General features: G+C 41.9%; 1 protein-coding gene across 1 annotated transcript; it reads right to left on the bottom strand.

Moving 5' to 3' along the window:
* Positions 1–1,574: 1,574 nt before the first annotated feature.
* On the bottom strand, positions 1,575–16,831 carry LOC127574326 (CCN family member 3-like). The gene is made up of 5 exons (XM_052023246.1): positions 16,751–16,831; positions 16,145–16,364; positions 8,809–9,060; positions 5,530–5,738; positions 1,575–3,445 (listed from the first exon to the last, which is right to left on the bottom strand). The coding sequence occupies exons 1-5, from the start codon at positions 16,799–16,801 to the stop codon at positions 3,164–3,166; spliced, it is 1,014 nt and encodes a 337-aa protein (XP_051879206.1). The 5' UTR covers positions 16,802–16,831; the 3' UTR covers positions 1,575–3,163.
* Positions 16,832–18,023: the final 1,192 nt, after the last annotated feature.

Raw genomic sequence — 18,023 nt, 5'->3', positions numbered from 1 at the left:
CTTGCACAATTTTTGTTTGTCTGCGTTTATTGTATGTCCTCTGTTCTATGTATGTCCTCTGTTGAGTGAGTCTGGGGGAAACGACATTTTGTCCCTCCATGTGTTTTACAGCATATGGGTGAATGGCAATAAAGTATAACTTGAACTTAAAATATGTATCCTGTTCTCAAGTACAAGTTCAAGTCGATGACCTTTCGTCAGAACTGGGAAAACTTAGACTTAAGTAGGATGGGGAAAGGGGGGAATGGGGTATGTTTACAGAGATGGGTGAGGGGATGTTTGGGGCTATGCTTACGGATTGGAAATGTTCCACAAAGTAGGCACCTTATCTTCATTGATCTCCCCAGTGAACAGTGAATAGGATATATGAAAGAGAAATACAAAGTAAATCGCTGTTTCACCTGAACAAAAAAATAACAGGACAGGAGGATGTAAAAGAGCAGGTATTTCATCTCCTGCAGTTGCATGGGAAGGTGCCATGGAAAGGGCAGTGGGTATTGTCGGAGATGGAGAAATGGTCCAGTGCACCCAAACGTAACGATCCATTCTGCACGCTGAAAGGAGAAGGTAGAAAAAAATGAGGTTGGTGGTGTTGGAGAAGGTGATGCTGGAGAAGGTGGTGCAAGATCCTTTGAATGTGCAGGTTGATGGATTGGGAGATGTACACAAGATCACTGCAAATAGAAGAGCAGGTCCCAATTGTGTCAATTCACCTGCTGCTATCTTTGTTCTTAAGAGTATAAAAACTTGATGTGCTTTGAGTTCAGAGAGACTCTACTGAGAGTCTCCAAGAAAATGTCTGCTTGTTGTGATGGATATTTATATCTACCAGCTTCGGTGTCTCCAGTGACTCACTTCACAGTCACAAAACTGGCAGGTGAAAGTGTGGTGGGGTCTTGATCTGTTTGTCTGGCTTAATTAACATCCATTCAGGTGTCCTAATGGGTTGCTTAGATATGCAAAGAGAGATTTGATGCCCATAGACTTGTGTGCACTTCACCCAGATGATGTCCAATTGGTACAAACCTGAGATGCATCCGGTTCATGGTAATGTTATGGAACAGATGTTGGTTTAAAACAATATGCCGGCAACGGTGGTGGAGGCGGATACGATAGGGTCTTTTAAGAGACATTTGGATAGGTACATGGAGCTGAGAAAAATAGAGGGCTATGGGTAAGTCTAGTAATTTCTAAGGTAGGGACATGTTTGGCACAGCTTTGTGGGCCGAAGGGCCTGAATTGTGCTGTAGGTTTTCTGTGTTTCTAATATGCACCTTTGTTGGGTTAATACAGAAATTGCTGAGAATACTTAGTAGATCAGGCAGCATCTGTGGAGAGAGGAAGAGAGCTAATGTTTCAGAATGATGACCTTTCAGCACTTTTTGTCTTTACTTCAGGTTTCCAGCATCTGCAATTTTTTTGGTTTTAATAATTATGCAAAATAAATCATTCCATAAGCATTTAATTATCCCACAAAATTCAAAATGAGTGAAGAGTTTTTCATCATGCATGTTTATGACTAATTTCTAATGCAAGAGCTATAGGCAAGAGAACAGGAAAACAAGACTCACGTTAATTAAGTTAGTTAGTTTATTGGGAGGACATTATGGGAAAGCTTTGCTTTATTTTCGCAGTCTGTAAAATTAGCAGGAATGAACACACAATTCCATTGGTCAAAATGAAAACATAACAAGACTTATATCCCTCTATCAGCACGCAATGATCCAATTATCAGAGAAAGAAATAATGAGGTGGGGACACAACCTTGGGTCTATTCCTGATTTAGTTTGTATGTATATAATGGGAAAATTCCCCATGTAGGTGTAGATTATTTAAATTACATTGATCTGGATTCTAATGCACTCACTGCCCCTGGTCACCATTTAACTCAGCTGAATCCAGGAGGCTGATCTTGCTTGGCCAGGTGGTCCTGAAATTGAGTGACAAGCCTTATGTCACTGAGACAGATCCTTGAATGATATGAAGGTGAACTTGCATGGGCCAGAACAAGCCCTGCCTACAAAGTTGGCAAAATCTAACATTCAGAAACATACATAAACCTTTAAAAATTAAATGAAGTATGCTTAGAAATGCTTAGTTTAAAAAAAAATTCCTTCTCCTACCTGTCTTCTCCACAGCCCTAAAATCCTCATTGAAATAAATAAGGTTGCAGATCCCACATTTAACAGTGCAACATAAATTTTGGGGAATTTCAGCAAGATCCAACTGTGTGGCAAGACTCCTTGGGTCGCTCAGGAGTGTGGAGCAGGAAACTGAGTTTCAGACTGTTTGCACTGGGGACTTGAAACTTCCTGACACAGAAACAGGGCAAATTTGTCAACATTCTCATGCTTTCCACTGTATTATACAATTATTGGAGAAGACATGTGTCTTTGGGCACTGCCATTAAATTAGCAGCTATCTGTACACTTTTTCTCTTTGTATATGCAATTCCTTGGAAGTCAGTACATATTTTAATGTTACTGCACAAAGTACAGATGTACAGTAATTGTGTCTGCAACATAATTTGTGCTGATACCAAACTTTTAATTCATCAGTAAATAACAAGTATCTAAGCCATTGAAGATTTTGTCTCACTTAACATATCTAGATCTTGAAACGCCAGTAACAATTTCCACATCATGGCCCCAAAATTACAGAAATACCACTCTCAGAGAAATGCAGATAGGAAATTGTGACCGTTCACTGATCCTCCTTTTCGCCTATTCCATACTGCAAGGTTAAGGTTGTTATTTATTTTGCCAGAAGTACTAATCTCACCAGGCACCTGAGAGCAGCCCACTGTATCATCACAAAAGGAATCACGTCAAGATAAGTAAAACATGTTGTTTCATCTCAACTTAAACTGCCTAGCAAAATTCCAGATGTCTACTAACATGGGAAATGAAGGCATGTGTAATGTTTATATAAAAATATATTTTAATTGCATTTAACAGGAATTGTACATACATAATTCTCATCTTACTGATAGACCAGTTTACTATTTACAATCTGAGCAACAGGAAAGAACGTTCTTTAAATACAATGTTCAATACAAATATACAATGTATTTTTTACAAACCAAATCTAATTAACCGTGTTTTGAAGATTACCTAGAAATACAAATACAAAATGCTGCAATAACCAGCTTTAAAACTATGACTCAAGGACTGGATACTTGCTCCATTTGGTGAACAGTGTCACCTTGGGTGCAGTTATCATGGCAGACACAGGTGTTAATGATCATCACCTGCTTTTTAATAGTTATTCCTCCTGCACATCTGAAGTGCACCAGAGATGTTTTGGTGCTGTGGGGTGTGCAGCATCTTCCGTCACTGCAGACTCCACAATATTTAGGTTTGTAGGACTGGATGCTTAAGCAGTCATTATACGTAAAGTGAGTTGGTTTAGTTGCTCTTGATGTTCGGATGCACTTCTTTCCTTTCTAAGAACAAAATAAAGTGTAAAACAAGTCCAATTAATAGACAGTTAGAAATGAGGGAGGCTAATGTTGGAAATGCAACTATTAATAGATCGTTTCTTCTTATCATGCAGTGTTTATTCTGACCATCCATGTTACATGGCTACCGAAGCTGAATTTCACAATCTCCCCTAAACTCACAGATCCATTCATACAGAACTGATGGGGCATAAGGCAAGGTTTTAAGGGTGCCAAGATAGAGGAGGAAGGAGAGATCCATTTCCCTTCACTAATAAAGACAGTGTTGCTGTTGGAATGAAGCAGCAGTGGTTACAATGCAATAGGTCAACAATACAGATACCAAAAAAAACTTGGTACAAGTTGAACTTAAATTCTAAATTGGTGCCAGGGATTTATATTTTATTATAATGAACTAATAAGATACAAGATCACTTCATATTTAAACTCAAGATCATCCAATGATAACACTCCTGTGAAAATCCTTCCTGTGTCTTACCATATTGGGATGAAATATGATAGCTTCAATCCCATTCTGTGCTCTTCAGGTTGAAGCAGACCTTTCACCTACAGAGCACACTATTTAATCCTATTGTGTGCTCCCACCATATATCCTCTCCATCAAAAAAGACATTCCACCACAACACACTTTACAGTCCTCATTATGGTTGAAGCATCCACCTACAACTTTTGTCCTCTCCACACAAGTGGAGGTGGGAGTGTGGGTGTTGTGGCAATGATGACCAGATGGAAGCTGTCTCGATATTGTCCATTTTACGACATCAAGGAAGATAAGATTTTAAGATATTTATTAGTCACACGTACATCGAAACCGTGAAATGCGTCTTTTTGCGTTACTGAGAATGTGCTGGCAGCAGCCCGCAAGTGTCGCCACGCTTCCAGTGCCAACATAGCATGCCCACAACTTCCTAACCTGTACGTCTTTGGAATGTGGGAGAAAACCAGAGCACCCGGAGGAAACCCACACAGACACGGGGAGAACGTACAAACTCCTTACAGGCAGTGGCGGGAATTGAACCCGGGTCGCTGGCGCTGTAATAGCGCTACGCTACCATGCTCATTATTTTCATCCATTCCAATACTCTCCCTGTCAGCCCCCCATCCTCCATTCACTGAACTTGCCCCAAGCTTTTTTGCCAGATCTTATCCTATACAGAGTCTCACTCATCCTTCATCTCAGTTCTTGCTAATCCTGATTACCTGATGCTGCCTGACCTGCTGAGATTTTCTAACATCTTGTGTTTTTTGTTTCAGATCTCCAGCATTTGATCCTCAAATTTAAAATGTTTATCTTGGTGTTAAATTCCCTTCATGACCTACCTTCCCACCATCCTGGTAACCTCCTCACCTCTATGATCTTCTGAATTCTATTCCTTCCAAATTTTGCCTCTTGGGCATTCCTCATTACTTTTTCTTCACTGATATGGCTATGCCTTCACTAGAGTCAGGCTGCCACCAGAACACTTTATGCAAAAGATGCATTTCACTGTGTGTTTCAATGTACATGTGACTAATAAAGATCTCATCTTATGGGCAGGCACGGTAGTGTAGCAGTTAGTGTAATGCTATTACAGCACCTGCGACCCAGGTTCAATTCCGGCCACTGTCTGTAAGGAGTTTGTACAGTACATTCTCCCCGTGTCTGCGTGGGTTTCCTCCGGGTGCTCTGGTTTCCTCCCACATTCCAAAGATGTACGGGTTAGGAAGTTGTGGGCATGCTATGTTGGTGCCAGAAGCATGGCGACACTTGCGGGCTGCCCCCAGAACACTCGACGCAAAAGATGCATTTAACTGTGTGTTCTGATGTACATGTGACTAATAAAGATACCTTATCTTATATTCCAAAACCTCTGCCCCTTAGCTTCTTTAAGAGCTGCCTTTCTCCTTCCTGCTTTGAGGTTGAGACTTTCCACTGCCTTTGGCTCAGCATCCAGTTGGATTTTGGGAAGTATTTTGCACTATTTCTCTACATCAAATCCACCAGGTAATCATAGGTTCTTGCCAACACTGTATTGACAAACAGAACAAAAGTGGATAGCAATTCACCAGTATTGGATATCTATACTCACTTTAGCAGTGATTTTGTAATCACCACATGGCCGAACCTCACAAAGTCGCATCTCCTTTACCATATCACAGCGGTGGTTTTTATTCGTCACACGAGTGGAAATGCCCATGCCACAGGTTTTGGAGCAGGCACTCCACTGTGTGGTCTGCTGTATGCAATTCAGACCAGGGCTATTTAAATCCAATTCATAGGTCACCTCCTGTCTGTAAGCTGAAAGAAAGAATGTTATTTTCTTAGATAAAGCAATATACAGAAGCATGGTAGTGGTAGGTGGAATTTCTAATTAATTTTAATAAATTTAAAACTAATAAATTATAATTAATTTTAATAAATTTAATAGGTAAGCAATCATTGAAGAAATTTGTACTCTACAGCTTTTCTCCCATGTCTTATCTCATTATCGCAAGTGCTGATGTCTGTAGGTGTCTCCTAAGATAAAACTTTCAATCATTTAGGAAATTGGCTTGGAAGCTTTATGGTTGAAGTGACAAGGCAAGGGACTCAATGGTTGGTTGATTTGGAAGATCTCACTGTGGGATAGAACACATCTAGATTTCTGTCAACATTCATGAGAAGTTATCCAAGTAATATCTTCGTAGTTGAACATTTAAGTTCAAGGTGTAGACCTTTCAGTTTTCTACTAACATGTTGATTGTATATCCATTTCACTTTGTCCCTTTATCTAATCCTTGACCGAGGTTGGTAAATTATGCTGAGTTCCTAAAATAGCCTTTTCCAGTCACCCAAGGCGTTATTTTCAGAGCCTGAATTTGAACTTGGTGTTTGAATATTGATACTGATCCCCACAAGGTAACGTGATGAAAAAACTTGATCAAAGTTGCCAGTCTTAAGGAGCATCTTAGAGGATGAAATATAGGTAGAAATGGAAAGTTTTAGGGCACAGGCATTAGAAGGCACAGCTGCCAACAGTAGTGCAATTATATTTGTGAATGGGTGATAGGCCAGAGATATTTCTCCAATGAATATGACGTCAAAGCAGTTTACAAATGGAGAAGGGAGAGGCAATGGAAGGATTTAAAAAGGGAGAGAGTTCCTTTTTTTATATAAATAGAGGGTGTTGTTTAATAAGGAGTTTATACAGGTCAGTAAGTACAGCAGTAATGGGTAAGTGAAATGGTTTGAGTTAGGACATGAACAGTTTTGGAAGATCTCAAGTTTCAAGGGAAGAACAAGCCAGCCAGTGTACAATGGAATATTGCAGTGTGGAGGCTACAAAGGAATGAATGAAGGTTTCAGCAGTAGATAAGCAGAGGGTGAAGTTGGCTGATGACCTTCAAGTGGAAATAGATGTTCCTGGAGATGGTGTCAAAGTGGTCCATCTTGGGATCAAACAACACCAAAACTGAACAATCTGGTTCCATTTCATGGGTGCTAGGGAGAGGTTTGGTGTTGGCGGCTAGGGGACAAACTTTGTGAAGGCAAAAACAATGGCTTCAGTATTGTCTATATTTGGGGGGAGTTTCTGTACCGGTGTTTCACAAGCAGTCTAATATTTTAGGTGATAATAGAGAGGTCAAGGTGGATGACTGTTTGGTAAACTGGGTGTCATAAGAGTAATCAAGCAGCAAAAACCTCAAGTGCTGGGAATCTAAAATAAAAACAGAAAATGCTGGAAGAATTCAGCCGATCAGGCAGTATCTGTGGAAAGTGTTAATATCCCCAGTTGAAGACCTTTCATCAGAAATAAAACATTGACTGTTTCTCACCCCACAAATGCTACATTGATCCCAGAAGTGAAAGGCTTAACCTATTAGGAGCGTTTGATGGCTCTAGGATTGTTATCAATGGAATTCAGAAGGATGAGGGTAAATCTCATTGAAACCTACCAGATACTGAAAGGTCTGAATAGAATGGACGTGGAGAGGATGTTTCCATCAGTAGGACAGTCTAGGATCTGAGGGAACAGCCTCAGAATAAAGGGATGACGCTTTAAAACTGAGATGTGGAGGAATTTCTTCAGCCCAAGGGTGGAGAATCTGTGGAATTCGTTGCCATAGAGAGCTGTGGAGGCCAAGTCATTGGGTGTATTTAAGGCAGAGATTGACATGTTCTTGATTGGTAACAGAGTTTGGTAACGGAGTTAGGGGAGAAGGTGGGAGAATGGGATTGAAAACAACAGCCATGATTGAATAGCAGAGCAGACTCAAATGGGCCAAATGGCCTAAATCTGCTCCTATACCTTATGCTGCCTGAAGTGTTGAGTATTTCCAACATTCTGTTTAATAACACAAGATCACGTGGAAATCGATAGTGTGTTTTTAGATGATATTATCAATTGGCAGGAAGTAGAATGGGGGCAGGTCTAGACCTTTGAAAAAATTTGTTCTGGACACTTATTGTTCAGATAGGTCAGTACTGTTCCAATAAACCAAGTTAATATTTAGTATAAATTATGCAGTGCAAAACAAACCATAAGCAACTGCTTTACATTTCAGTTCCACACAGAAATGGAGTTAATTAACAGTAATCTAATGGGTTAAAACTTAAGTATATTCAACTACAAAGTGAATTAAATAAAATCTGAGCTAAAGTTACCTTTCTTAATGAAGTTCAGTGATCTCTTATGAATTTTACAAGGTCCCTTGTCTCAGCAAGTAACAGAGCACCCCTGATCTCAATGGTGAGACCAGGGATGGAAAAAGTCATCGTATGTGCTGGATTTGACACACTGTTGTGCACAGTACACAGAAATAAGCAACATACTGATGTGCACACTGAAGCTCGACAACAGTTCTGTAAGGAACTGCCAGCTAGCCTTTGCAGTCTTGCCCATTGATTTGTTGATATGCTAATGATGCATCCTCTATACCCTTCAATGTTTAATAATTCTAAATGAATTAATTACGTCTTCAGTGCCAAATGCATTTGGGAAATGCCTTAATTGTATCTAAAAATAGTACAACATATTACGTGCAAGAATATATTTTCTCAACTTGTACTCCAGTGGAGTTTACTGGGAATGCAGGCAGATTCCCAATTATTTAAATCAAGTCCATCTGTTTTTAAATGTCTCTGATTTTAGTATAAAAGGCTGTCAGCATATTGTTGCAGCTTGGGTCTCAGGAGGTATCACAGCTTAGTCCTCAGGATGTATCACATAGAGGCCTGGTTGCCATTTATGACCCATTTCACATGTGGGACGGTGGTGGAACCAAGGCCAAAGTTGTTGGAGCCACAATGATTGGCGCAGCTATGGAGCAACCACAGGTGGCAGGTTGGATTGCGTTGACCTGGCCCAGTACAGAACATTGGGACTTACCTGCCATTGCAATTCCTTCAAGAGGGGCTTCCTGCTTGTCGTCACATACCCATTGTTCACAGCATTCTCCTGGCATCTGTACTTGTTTGGGAAATGGACAATCAGGGCCAGGCAGGAGGATATCCAAATTACAGCGGGGTACACAACCAATTAGACCATCTTTACAGGAACATTGATACTTGCAGCTTGGTTGGAATGTCTCTCCATTCCGATAGACAACACCATCATACATGCAGATATTACCTTCATGTGCTAGGTTTCAAAGATAAAAGGCATTAAGTTTACATCATTCTTTTTATATGCTTTCATTAAGATTAAGAAAATCCTATTTTTGAACAATAATAATACATCTAATAGATTACAGAGTAAATAAATGCTTGAAAACAGTCTTGTTAGTAGAATCTACCTGGTTCACACGTCACATTTGAAAAATTCTTGGAAAAGCAGAGTCAATTTTCTTTTAACAAATGTTTACTTCAGAAAGATTTAAGTTGAATGTTATGCATTGATTTAATAAATAGAACAAGCATTCCAAACTACAAATTGCATTTCACCCACCAGAGGGACATTAATGAGAGGAACTCAAATATATTAGCTTATAGAATTTTAAAAATACCCTGTAATTTCTTTTAAGTGTTCCAACTATTCTTTAATTTTCTAGAGATTATAAATTGTCTGTGAATTCTTCATTTAAACATAGAACACTACAGCACAGTTCAGGCCCTTTAGCCCACAATGTTGTGCTGACATTTTGTCCTGCTCTAAGATCCATCTAACCCTTCCCTCCCATATAGCCTTCCATTTTTCCATCATTCACGTGGCTATCTAAGAGTCTCTTAAGTGTCCCTAATGTATCTGCCTCCACGACCTCTGCCGGCAGTGTGTTCCACACACCCACCACTCTCTGTGTAAAAAAATTACCTCTGACATCCCCCTTATACCTTCCTCCAATCACATTAAAATTATGCCCCCTTGTGTTAGCCATTTTCACACTGGGAAAAATAATTGTTTAGTATGAGAAAGTCTTGGGCCAGCAATAGGCGATGTTGCACAGATTGAAAAAAAGAGAGGTCTGGGTGATGGACAAATGCTTTTCCTTGACCCTCTGGCCAAGATCAGGAACTGGCTGGATCTTAGATCTTGTGGGCAAAAAAAATTCATTGGAACAATACAATATCACCATTCTCTGTCACAGAAGAGAAGCTGTGCTTTAAACTACCATGTGAAGATGTCCCAGTTGCTGAAACGTTTACAAAATAAACCTGAAAGTCCATCTGCCTTTCATCAGTTTGATTGATTCTCAACCAAGCACTAAACAGAGCGCTGTGAGAAACCACAACAATTTCTCACTAAAATTAATGTAGTCCAAGTGATAAGAATGACAATGTTTACTTAAGATGTTCTGTTCTGGGTCCACAGGTTGAGATTTCCAAAATTTTTATTAAGGTGTTCCAGTCATGTTACTTAAACAGTCTATTCTAAAATTGTTCAGCTTACAGAGAAAGTTTACATTGCAGAAAATGTGTTTAGTACTTCAGCATCTCTTAAAAGGTCTTGTTTCTTTGGGAGAATTCAGTCTTTGCTTCTAGCTAGATACAGTATGTTCCATTCCCTATGCTCTGTTCTTCCTAGTTTGATATGCCCCTTGTAAAATGGAAACAAAGAATGCAAGGAGTATTGTAGGTAAGGCAGATGAACATGAACACATGGAATTATGATGTTGTAGCCATTAGTGAGACCTGGTTGCAGGAGGGACAGGACTGGCAGCCTAACATTCCATGGTTCCGTCGTTTTAGACATGATAGAGGGGGAGGTGTTAAAGGGGGAGGGGTGGCATCACTCATCAGGGAAAATGTCACGGCAGTGCTCAGAGAGGACATACTGGAAGGCTCGACTACTAAGGCAATTTGGGTGGAACTGAGGAATAAAAAAGGGATGACCATGTTAACAGGACTATATTATGGAGCTCCCAATAGTCAGCGGGATTTAGAGGAGCAAATTTGTAGAGAGATAGCAAACAGTTGCAAGAAATAAAAAGTTGTAATAGTAGGTGATTTTAACTTTCCACATATTGACTGGGATTCCCATACTATAAAAGGACTAAATGGGATTGAGTTTGTCAAATGTGTTCAGGAAAGTTTCCTTAATCAATATATAGTTCACTCTCTGGCTTCCTCCTGATAGAGGCGCACATCAAGTATAGGCCGTTAGGATCAAATTATGCTGTTGAGGAGTACAAAAATTGCAAGAGAACACTTCAGAGAGAAATCAGGAGGGCTAAAAGAGGACATGAGGTTGCTCTGGCAGACAAGGTGAAAGAGAATCCAAAAGGTTTCTATAACTATATTAAGAGCAACAGGATAGCAAGGGACAAAATTGGTCCTCTTGAAGATCAGCGTGGTCATCTACACATGGAGCCGAAAGAGATGGGGGAGATTTTAATTGGATTTTTTGCAACTGTTTACACTTGGGAGACAGAATCTATAGAACTGAGGAAAAGAGTAGTGAGGTCATGGATTGTATCTGGATTACAGAAGAGGAGGTGCTTGCTGTTGAAGCAAATTAGGGTGGATAAATCCCCAGGGCCTGATGAGGCGTCCCCTCAGACCTTATGGGTGGTTAGTGCAGAAATTGCAAGGACCCTGGCAGAGATATTTGAAGCGTCCTTAGCCACGGGTGAGGTGCCGGAGGACTGGAGGATAGCTAATGTTGTTCTGTTGTTTAAGAAAGGATCTAAGAATAAGCTGGGATATTATAGGCCGGTGAGCCTGACGTCAGTCGTGGGTAAATTATTGGAAGGTATTCTGAGGGACAGGATACAAGTATTTAGATAGGGCCTGATTAGGGATAGTCAACATGGCTTTGTGTGTGGCAGGTCACGTCGAACCAATCTTAGAGTTTTTTTTGAGGAGGTTACCAGGAAGGTTGATGAAGGGAAGGTGGTGGACGTTGTCTTCACAGACCTTAGCAAGGCCTTTGACAAAGTCTCGCACGGGATGCTGCTCCAGAAGGTTAAGTCGCTTGGCATTCAGGATGAAGTAATCAATTGATTCAATGTCGGCTTGGTGGGAGAGCCAGAGTGTGGTAGTAGATGGTTTTCTGATTGGAGGCCTATGACTAGTGGTGTGCCATAGGAATCGGTGCTGGGCCCATTGTTGTTTATCATCTATATTAATGATTTAGATGATAATGTGGTAAGCTGGATCATCAAATTTGCAGATGACACCAAGATTGGGAGTGTAGTGGACAGCGAGGAAGGCTATCAAAGCTTGCTAAGTGATCTGGACCATCTGGGAAAATGGGCTGAAAAATTGCAGATGGAATTTAATGCAGACAAGTGTGAGGTGATGCACTTTGGGAGGACAAACCAGGGTAAGACTTACACAGTGAATGGTAGGGCACTGAGGTGTGTGGTAGAACAAAGGGACCTGGGAACACAGATCCATGATTCCTTGAAAGTGGTATTACAGGTCAATAAGGTTGTAAAGAGCGCTTTTGGCACATGGGCCTTCATAAATCAGGGAACTGAGTACAGGAGTTGGGATGTTATGTTGAAGTTGTATAAGACGTTGGTGAGGCCAAATTTAGAGTATTGTGCACAGTTCTGGTCACCTACCTACAGGAAAGATATCAATAAGCGTGAAAGAGTGCAGAGAAAATTTACACGGATGTTGGCAGGACTTGAGGACCTGAGTTACAGGGATAGGTTAGGACTTTATTCCCTGGAATGCAGAAGAATGAGGGGAGATCTTATAGAGGTACAGAAAATTATGAGAGGTATAAATAGGGTGAATAAATAGGCTTTTTCCACAGGTTGGGTGAGACTAGAACTAGAGGTCATAGGTTTAGGGTGAAAGGTGAAATATTTAAGGGGAATCTGAGGGGGAACTACTTCACTCAGAGGGTGGTGCGAGTGTGGAACAAGCTGCCAGTGGAAGTGGTGGATGTGGGTTCAGTTGTAACATTTAAGAGAAGTTTGGATAGGTACATGGATGAGAAAGGTATGCAGGTAGATGGAACTAGGTGGAAAACCAGGCCAGCATGGACTAGATGGACCGAAGGGCCTGTTTCTGTGCTGTAGTGCTCTATAGCTACAAGCTGAATTTGCTGTTGTAGTATTCCCACACTGCCAACTTGAAAATGGTCTCAACCAGTAATGGAAACACTACTTGTGTATGCAATTCAAACCTAATTTCTGGTAGAAATACAATTTAGTGATTCTTTCACTAGCAGTATTAATGATACTTCTCAAATAAATTTTACCACTCAGCAGAGCAGACTACATCTGTGGAAAGAGAAGCAGAGCCAATGTCTCTGGTCAAACTGGGAAGGAGAAAAGAAGAAGCACGTTAAACTGCAGTGAGAGTCGGGGAGGGGTTGAGTGTGGGGGGGAGGATGTCTCTGATAGAATTAACTCAGGGTGACCATGGGGATAAACAAGGTTATCTGGTCAGAGTGAATGGGAGCAACCCAGAGGTGAGAACATAGACAAATGAATGCAAGCATTGCAAAATGCATGTCCTCAGCTTCCAGAGAGGAGAAAAAGAAATGGGGTTTGAGGGACAGCACCTCGTCTTCTGTCTGGAGATGTTGCAGCCTTCTGGACTCAGTATTGAATTCTACAATCCAGCTAACTTGATTTCTGTCTGTATCAGTCTGAGAGACTGGCACAGCTTGTTATTGCATTATACAATAATCGAAGCATCTCATGAGCTTTATTTTGGGCTCATCAACTTTAGAAGAAAGAAACCTTCAAAATCTCTCCACTTTTCCACATTACTGAATCATTTGTCTGTTCATGTTAACATTTCATTTTTTGTTCACCTTAAGACAAGACATCTTTATTAGTCATGTGTACATCGAAACAGTGAAATACATCTTTTGCATAGAGTGTTCTGGGGGCAGCCCGCAAGTGTTGCTACACTTCCGGCACCAACATAACATGCCCACAACTTCTTAACCCATGTGTCTTCGAAATGTGGGAGGAAACCGGGGCACCTGGAGAAAACCCATGCAGACACAGGGAGAATGTACAAACTCCTTACAGGCAGCGGCCAGAATTGAACCTGGGTCGCTGGCACTGTAAAGCGTTACGCTAACCGCTACACTACCATGCCTTAAATTTGTCTACCTAAGCAGTCAGCCCATTGATAGCTTCCTGCAAATATCGTTGGACGTCAGATCTACAAGTCTTACAATTTGGAATAATTTTTCAAGTTTGAAAATTACTCCTTTCAGCTTCACGTCGTAATTATCGAAGCACACAGCAAATAGCAGACCCTGCTGAAGGAATCTGCAGGGCATTACTACACAATCCCAAATGCAGAAATGAAACTCTTGGTAAGTCCAACCATTACTTCCCTTGTATCCAGTTTTCAAAGTCAGTTTACATTTAAGAGGGCAGAAGCCAGTATAAAAGGTTGGGGGGAGGGGGAGGAGCAAGAGTTGGCAGGTGATAGGTGAATCCAGGTGAGAGGCTGAAGATAGGCAGGTGGGGGAGGGGGAGAGTGGGAGTGATGCAAGAAGCTGGGAAGCGATAGGTGGAAGAAACAAGAGGCTGAAGATGGAATCTGATAGGAGGGGATCAACCGATCTTCCCCCTCTCACCCAGATTCACCTGCCAGTTCTTGCTCCACTCCCTGCCCAGCCTTTTATTCTGGCTTCTGTCCTCTTCCTTTCCAGTCCTGATGAAGAGTCTTGACCCGAAACATCAACTGTCCATTTCCCTCCATTGATGCTGCCTGACCTGCCGAGTTCCTCCAGCATTTTGTGTGTTGCTCCAGATTCCAGCATCTGCAGTCTCTTGTATCTACTTTTAATTTAAACCACATGATGTTCTCTGTGTGTTCCACTGGAATCCTTCCTCTCCTCCCCCTCCTGCACAATGCTAGTCACAAAGTCAGCTCCAGGATCTGTATGTGAAGCATAACCTTTCATCCTCAAAGATAGGCTGATTACTAAATGTCTAGATGAAGAGAACACAAGCTTATTAAAAGATTATGTTCTTTAATTGACTTACAATTAACATTGCCCCCTTTGTAATAGCAGGCCTGGTCTAGGTAGACTCCAGGTCAACACGACACAAATATAGAGACACAAGAGACCGCAAGTGCTGGAATGTGAAGCAAAAAAACTGGAGGAACTCAGCGGGTCAGGCAGCATCTGTGCAAGGAAAGGGATGGTTGACAGGTCAAGAGGCTGCATCAGGGCTGACATACAAATATGGCCTTTTTTCCCCTTAAGTTAGTACAAAATTTCATTTATATCCAAGTATCAATTTAAAAAAAATGCAGAAATTCATTCACGTCAGAATGCAAGCACCTCCATAAACAAATAGATATCAGCAGAATTTCTATGTTTTATTCTTTATATTGGTACTACATCAGGCATTTTATGATCAGAAAAATATCCATTCTTAAAACGTGCTCAGTGGAGCAAGTTCTTCTGATTGGAAAGCACGTCTTATGAGGATAGGTTGAGTGAGTTAGGGCTTTTCTCTTTGGAGAGGAGGATGAGAGGTGACCTGATAGAGGTGTACGAGACAAGAGGCACAGATCGAGTGGACAGTCAGAGACTTTTTCCCCAGGGCAACAATGGCTAACACAAGGGGGCATAATTTTAAGGTGATTGGAGGAAGGCATAAGGGGGATGTCAGGGGTAAGTTATTACACAGAGAGCGGTGGGTGCGTGGAACGCACTGCCGGCAGAGGTGGTGGGGGCAAATACATTAGGGACATTTAAGAGACTCTTAGATAGACACATCAATGATAGAGAAATGGAGGGAAGGGTTAGATAGATCTTAGAGCAGGATAAAATGTTGGCACAACATCGTGGGCTGAAGGACCTGTACTGTGCTGAAGTGTTCTGCGATGGTCCACCCAAACTTAGAGATTCCGGAACAATAATTGCCCCTTTTTTTTGGGAGATTCTTCATCTCTTCCACCGATATTTCCCTCGACAATCAGAAAAACAAAACCTCAAAAATTCACCCACTTCATTTCCAGACTCTACGCAATTTTCCCCGTTTTCATTCGGCTGCTGAAAGTTCCTCGCTGGGCCCTTGTGCCCCATTTCTTCAGTTTACCTGACCCAAGCCAGGTGGGCTGTTGATCAGTATTAAATTAGGACACATTGCACATGAACATTCACTCGTAACATTTTTAAACATGTAATTCTTGTAGCCTGTATAGCTCACGTCAGTTCCACGCTCGACAAAGTGCGCACACCTCATTCAGATCTAATGTTAATTCTTGAGAATTGTGCATTTTTCTGCACAGACCGGGGGTGGGGGGGTCAGGCTGGTTATTGAGTTTCACGGTGCAAGCTGTAAACTCACCGATGCAGACGCCCAGGCCGTGGCGGCTGTCAGCGCTGTGCTCGCACTGCAGCCCCTGGTGCGGGTCACAGACGTCAGTCTCCGAGCAGACCTCGCCCGCCTGCTTGGCGCAGACTCGACAGCAGCCGCACTTATCCCGCACCAGCCGCACTCCGGGCGTGCACTTTGGTGGATCCGCCGAGCACTTACACGGGGAAGAGCAATGCTGGGCACTGGCCCACTGTGAAATGCAAAAGTCAAACAAAAAAAAAGTGAGATCTTTTACTAAACTGAGATGCACGCGTCTATTTCCATTCCTTTATTTAAAAAAAGAATTTATTCTTTATAAAGAATTTTCATATTTACATGCTGCACAATATTGCCTGATTGCCTTAAAAATTCCCTTCCGCTACTTCATCCTGATTTTTGTTTAAACACCGATAACTTTTGCATCAATTCGATGACAGGTGACCGACTTTAATTCCGTTTCTTTCTCCGTCAGACTTTTTTTCTCGTTTGAGATTTCCAGGATCCGCAATAATTTAGATAAGAAGACACAAGGCGCAAATTCTTTATTATATTAATGCATCATATTGCATTCGCTATTATGCTGTTAAACTTATTCACCTGGGTTAAGAGCAGAAACAAAGCCGCGAGTGCCCCATTGAGATGCAACATACCGCCACCAACCCCGAGTCCCACTGAACTCCGCCCGGCGCGGCGCCCCGCCTGCCTTTTATTCAGCCGCTTTCCGCTGTCGGGGTTCTGATTGGTTGAATGCGCCGAAAATTGTCCCCTCGCGGATTGGACGCTGCGCTGTCGCCATGGTCACGCCGCAACCGATTGGATAACCGCCAGGTTCGGAATGGGACGTTGCCCGGTGATTGGTCACCGCGCTGCTCCCAAGGGGAGGCGATCTCATTCCTTAGCCCGGACGCTACAGTGGTTTTAATTTTTCTAGCATCAGCTATGGTACCAACATATACTTTTAAATATCATTTAAATACTTTAAAAAAAATCTATTAAATATCTCTCTTTCGCCACGTTAATGCATGCAAAATGCTGGAGGAACTCAGCAGGTCAGGCAGCATCTATGGAGGGAAATAAACAGTCGACGTTTCTGGCCGAGACCCTTCATCAGGACTGGAGGGGAAGAGGGCAGAAGCCAGAAAATAAGAAGGTCGGGGGAGGGGGAGGAGCAGGGGCTGACGGGTGAGTCCAGGTGAGAGGGGGAAGGTAGGTGTGTGGTGGGGGAGATGTAAGGAGGTGATAGGTAGAAGAGATAAAGGGCTGAAGAAGAAGGAATCCGGTAGGAATTCCCCACCTTCCCTTTATTCCATAAGATTCCTGACAAGTTTCTCTGATGATTTATCCCTCACCAGGAGACTGAGATGGATTATCCACTCAACAATTCTAGCTCCAGATAGGGTTCAGCCATATACTTTTTAACTCGTGCTGGGTTCTGCCATTATTAAGTATGGGAGTATTCATGAAGCGCTCTCCTCCTATTAGCTGTTTCATTGTTTACTACCATTCATGAACTGAGTGTGGCAGGACTGTAGAGCTTTGATGGTTATGGGGCTGCTTAGGTCTAACTATCACATACTATTTTTGCCATGTAGTCCTGAGATGCAGCTTAACCAGATTGGCACCTTCCTTACCTTTGGGTATTTTTAGTGCTGTTTCTGGCATGTTTGTGTGCTCTTCTACACTTCTCATTGCCAGGATCAGTCCATAGAGCTGATGGTAATGCAAGAGTGAGGAATGTGCCATACACTGACATTATTGATTGTTGTGGAATATAACTCCGCTGATACGGACGGTCCATGACACCTGATGGAGGGCAGATTTTAAGCGGAACAATCTGTTCTAAATATATTCCATTTACCATGGTGCCAAC

The sequence above is a fragment of the Pristis pectinata genome, chromosome 9 (assembly GCF_009764475.1).
Source record: "Pristis pectinata isolate sPriPec2 chromosome 9, sPriPec2.1.pri, whole genome shotgun sequence".
Taxonomy (NCBI): domain Eukaryota; kingdom Metazoa; phylum Chordata; class Chondrichthyes; order Rhinopristiformes; family Pristidae; genus Pristis; species Pristis pectinata.
This window is presented reverse-complemented; position numbering and strand designations above follow the sequence as displayed.

Bases quoted from the DNA above. Each gene is read 5' to 3' on its own strand.
- LOC127574326 (XM_052023246.1), bottom strand. From the start codon at position 16,801: ATGTTGCATCTCAATGGGGCACTCGCGGCTTTGTTTCTGCTCTTAACC. The intron at 16,365-16,750 runs GTGAATAAGTTT...TGCATTTCACAG, and splicing joins TGTTTCTGCTCTTAACCCAG to TGGGCCAGTGCCCAGCATTG. The intron at 3,446-5,529 runs GTGAGTATAGAT...TTTTGTTCTTAG, and splicing joins ATTACAAAATCACTGCTAAA to AAAGGAAAGAAGTGCATCCG.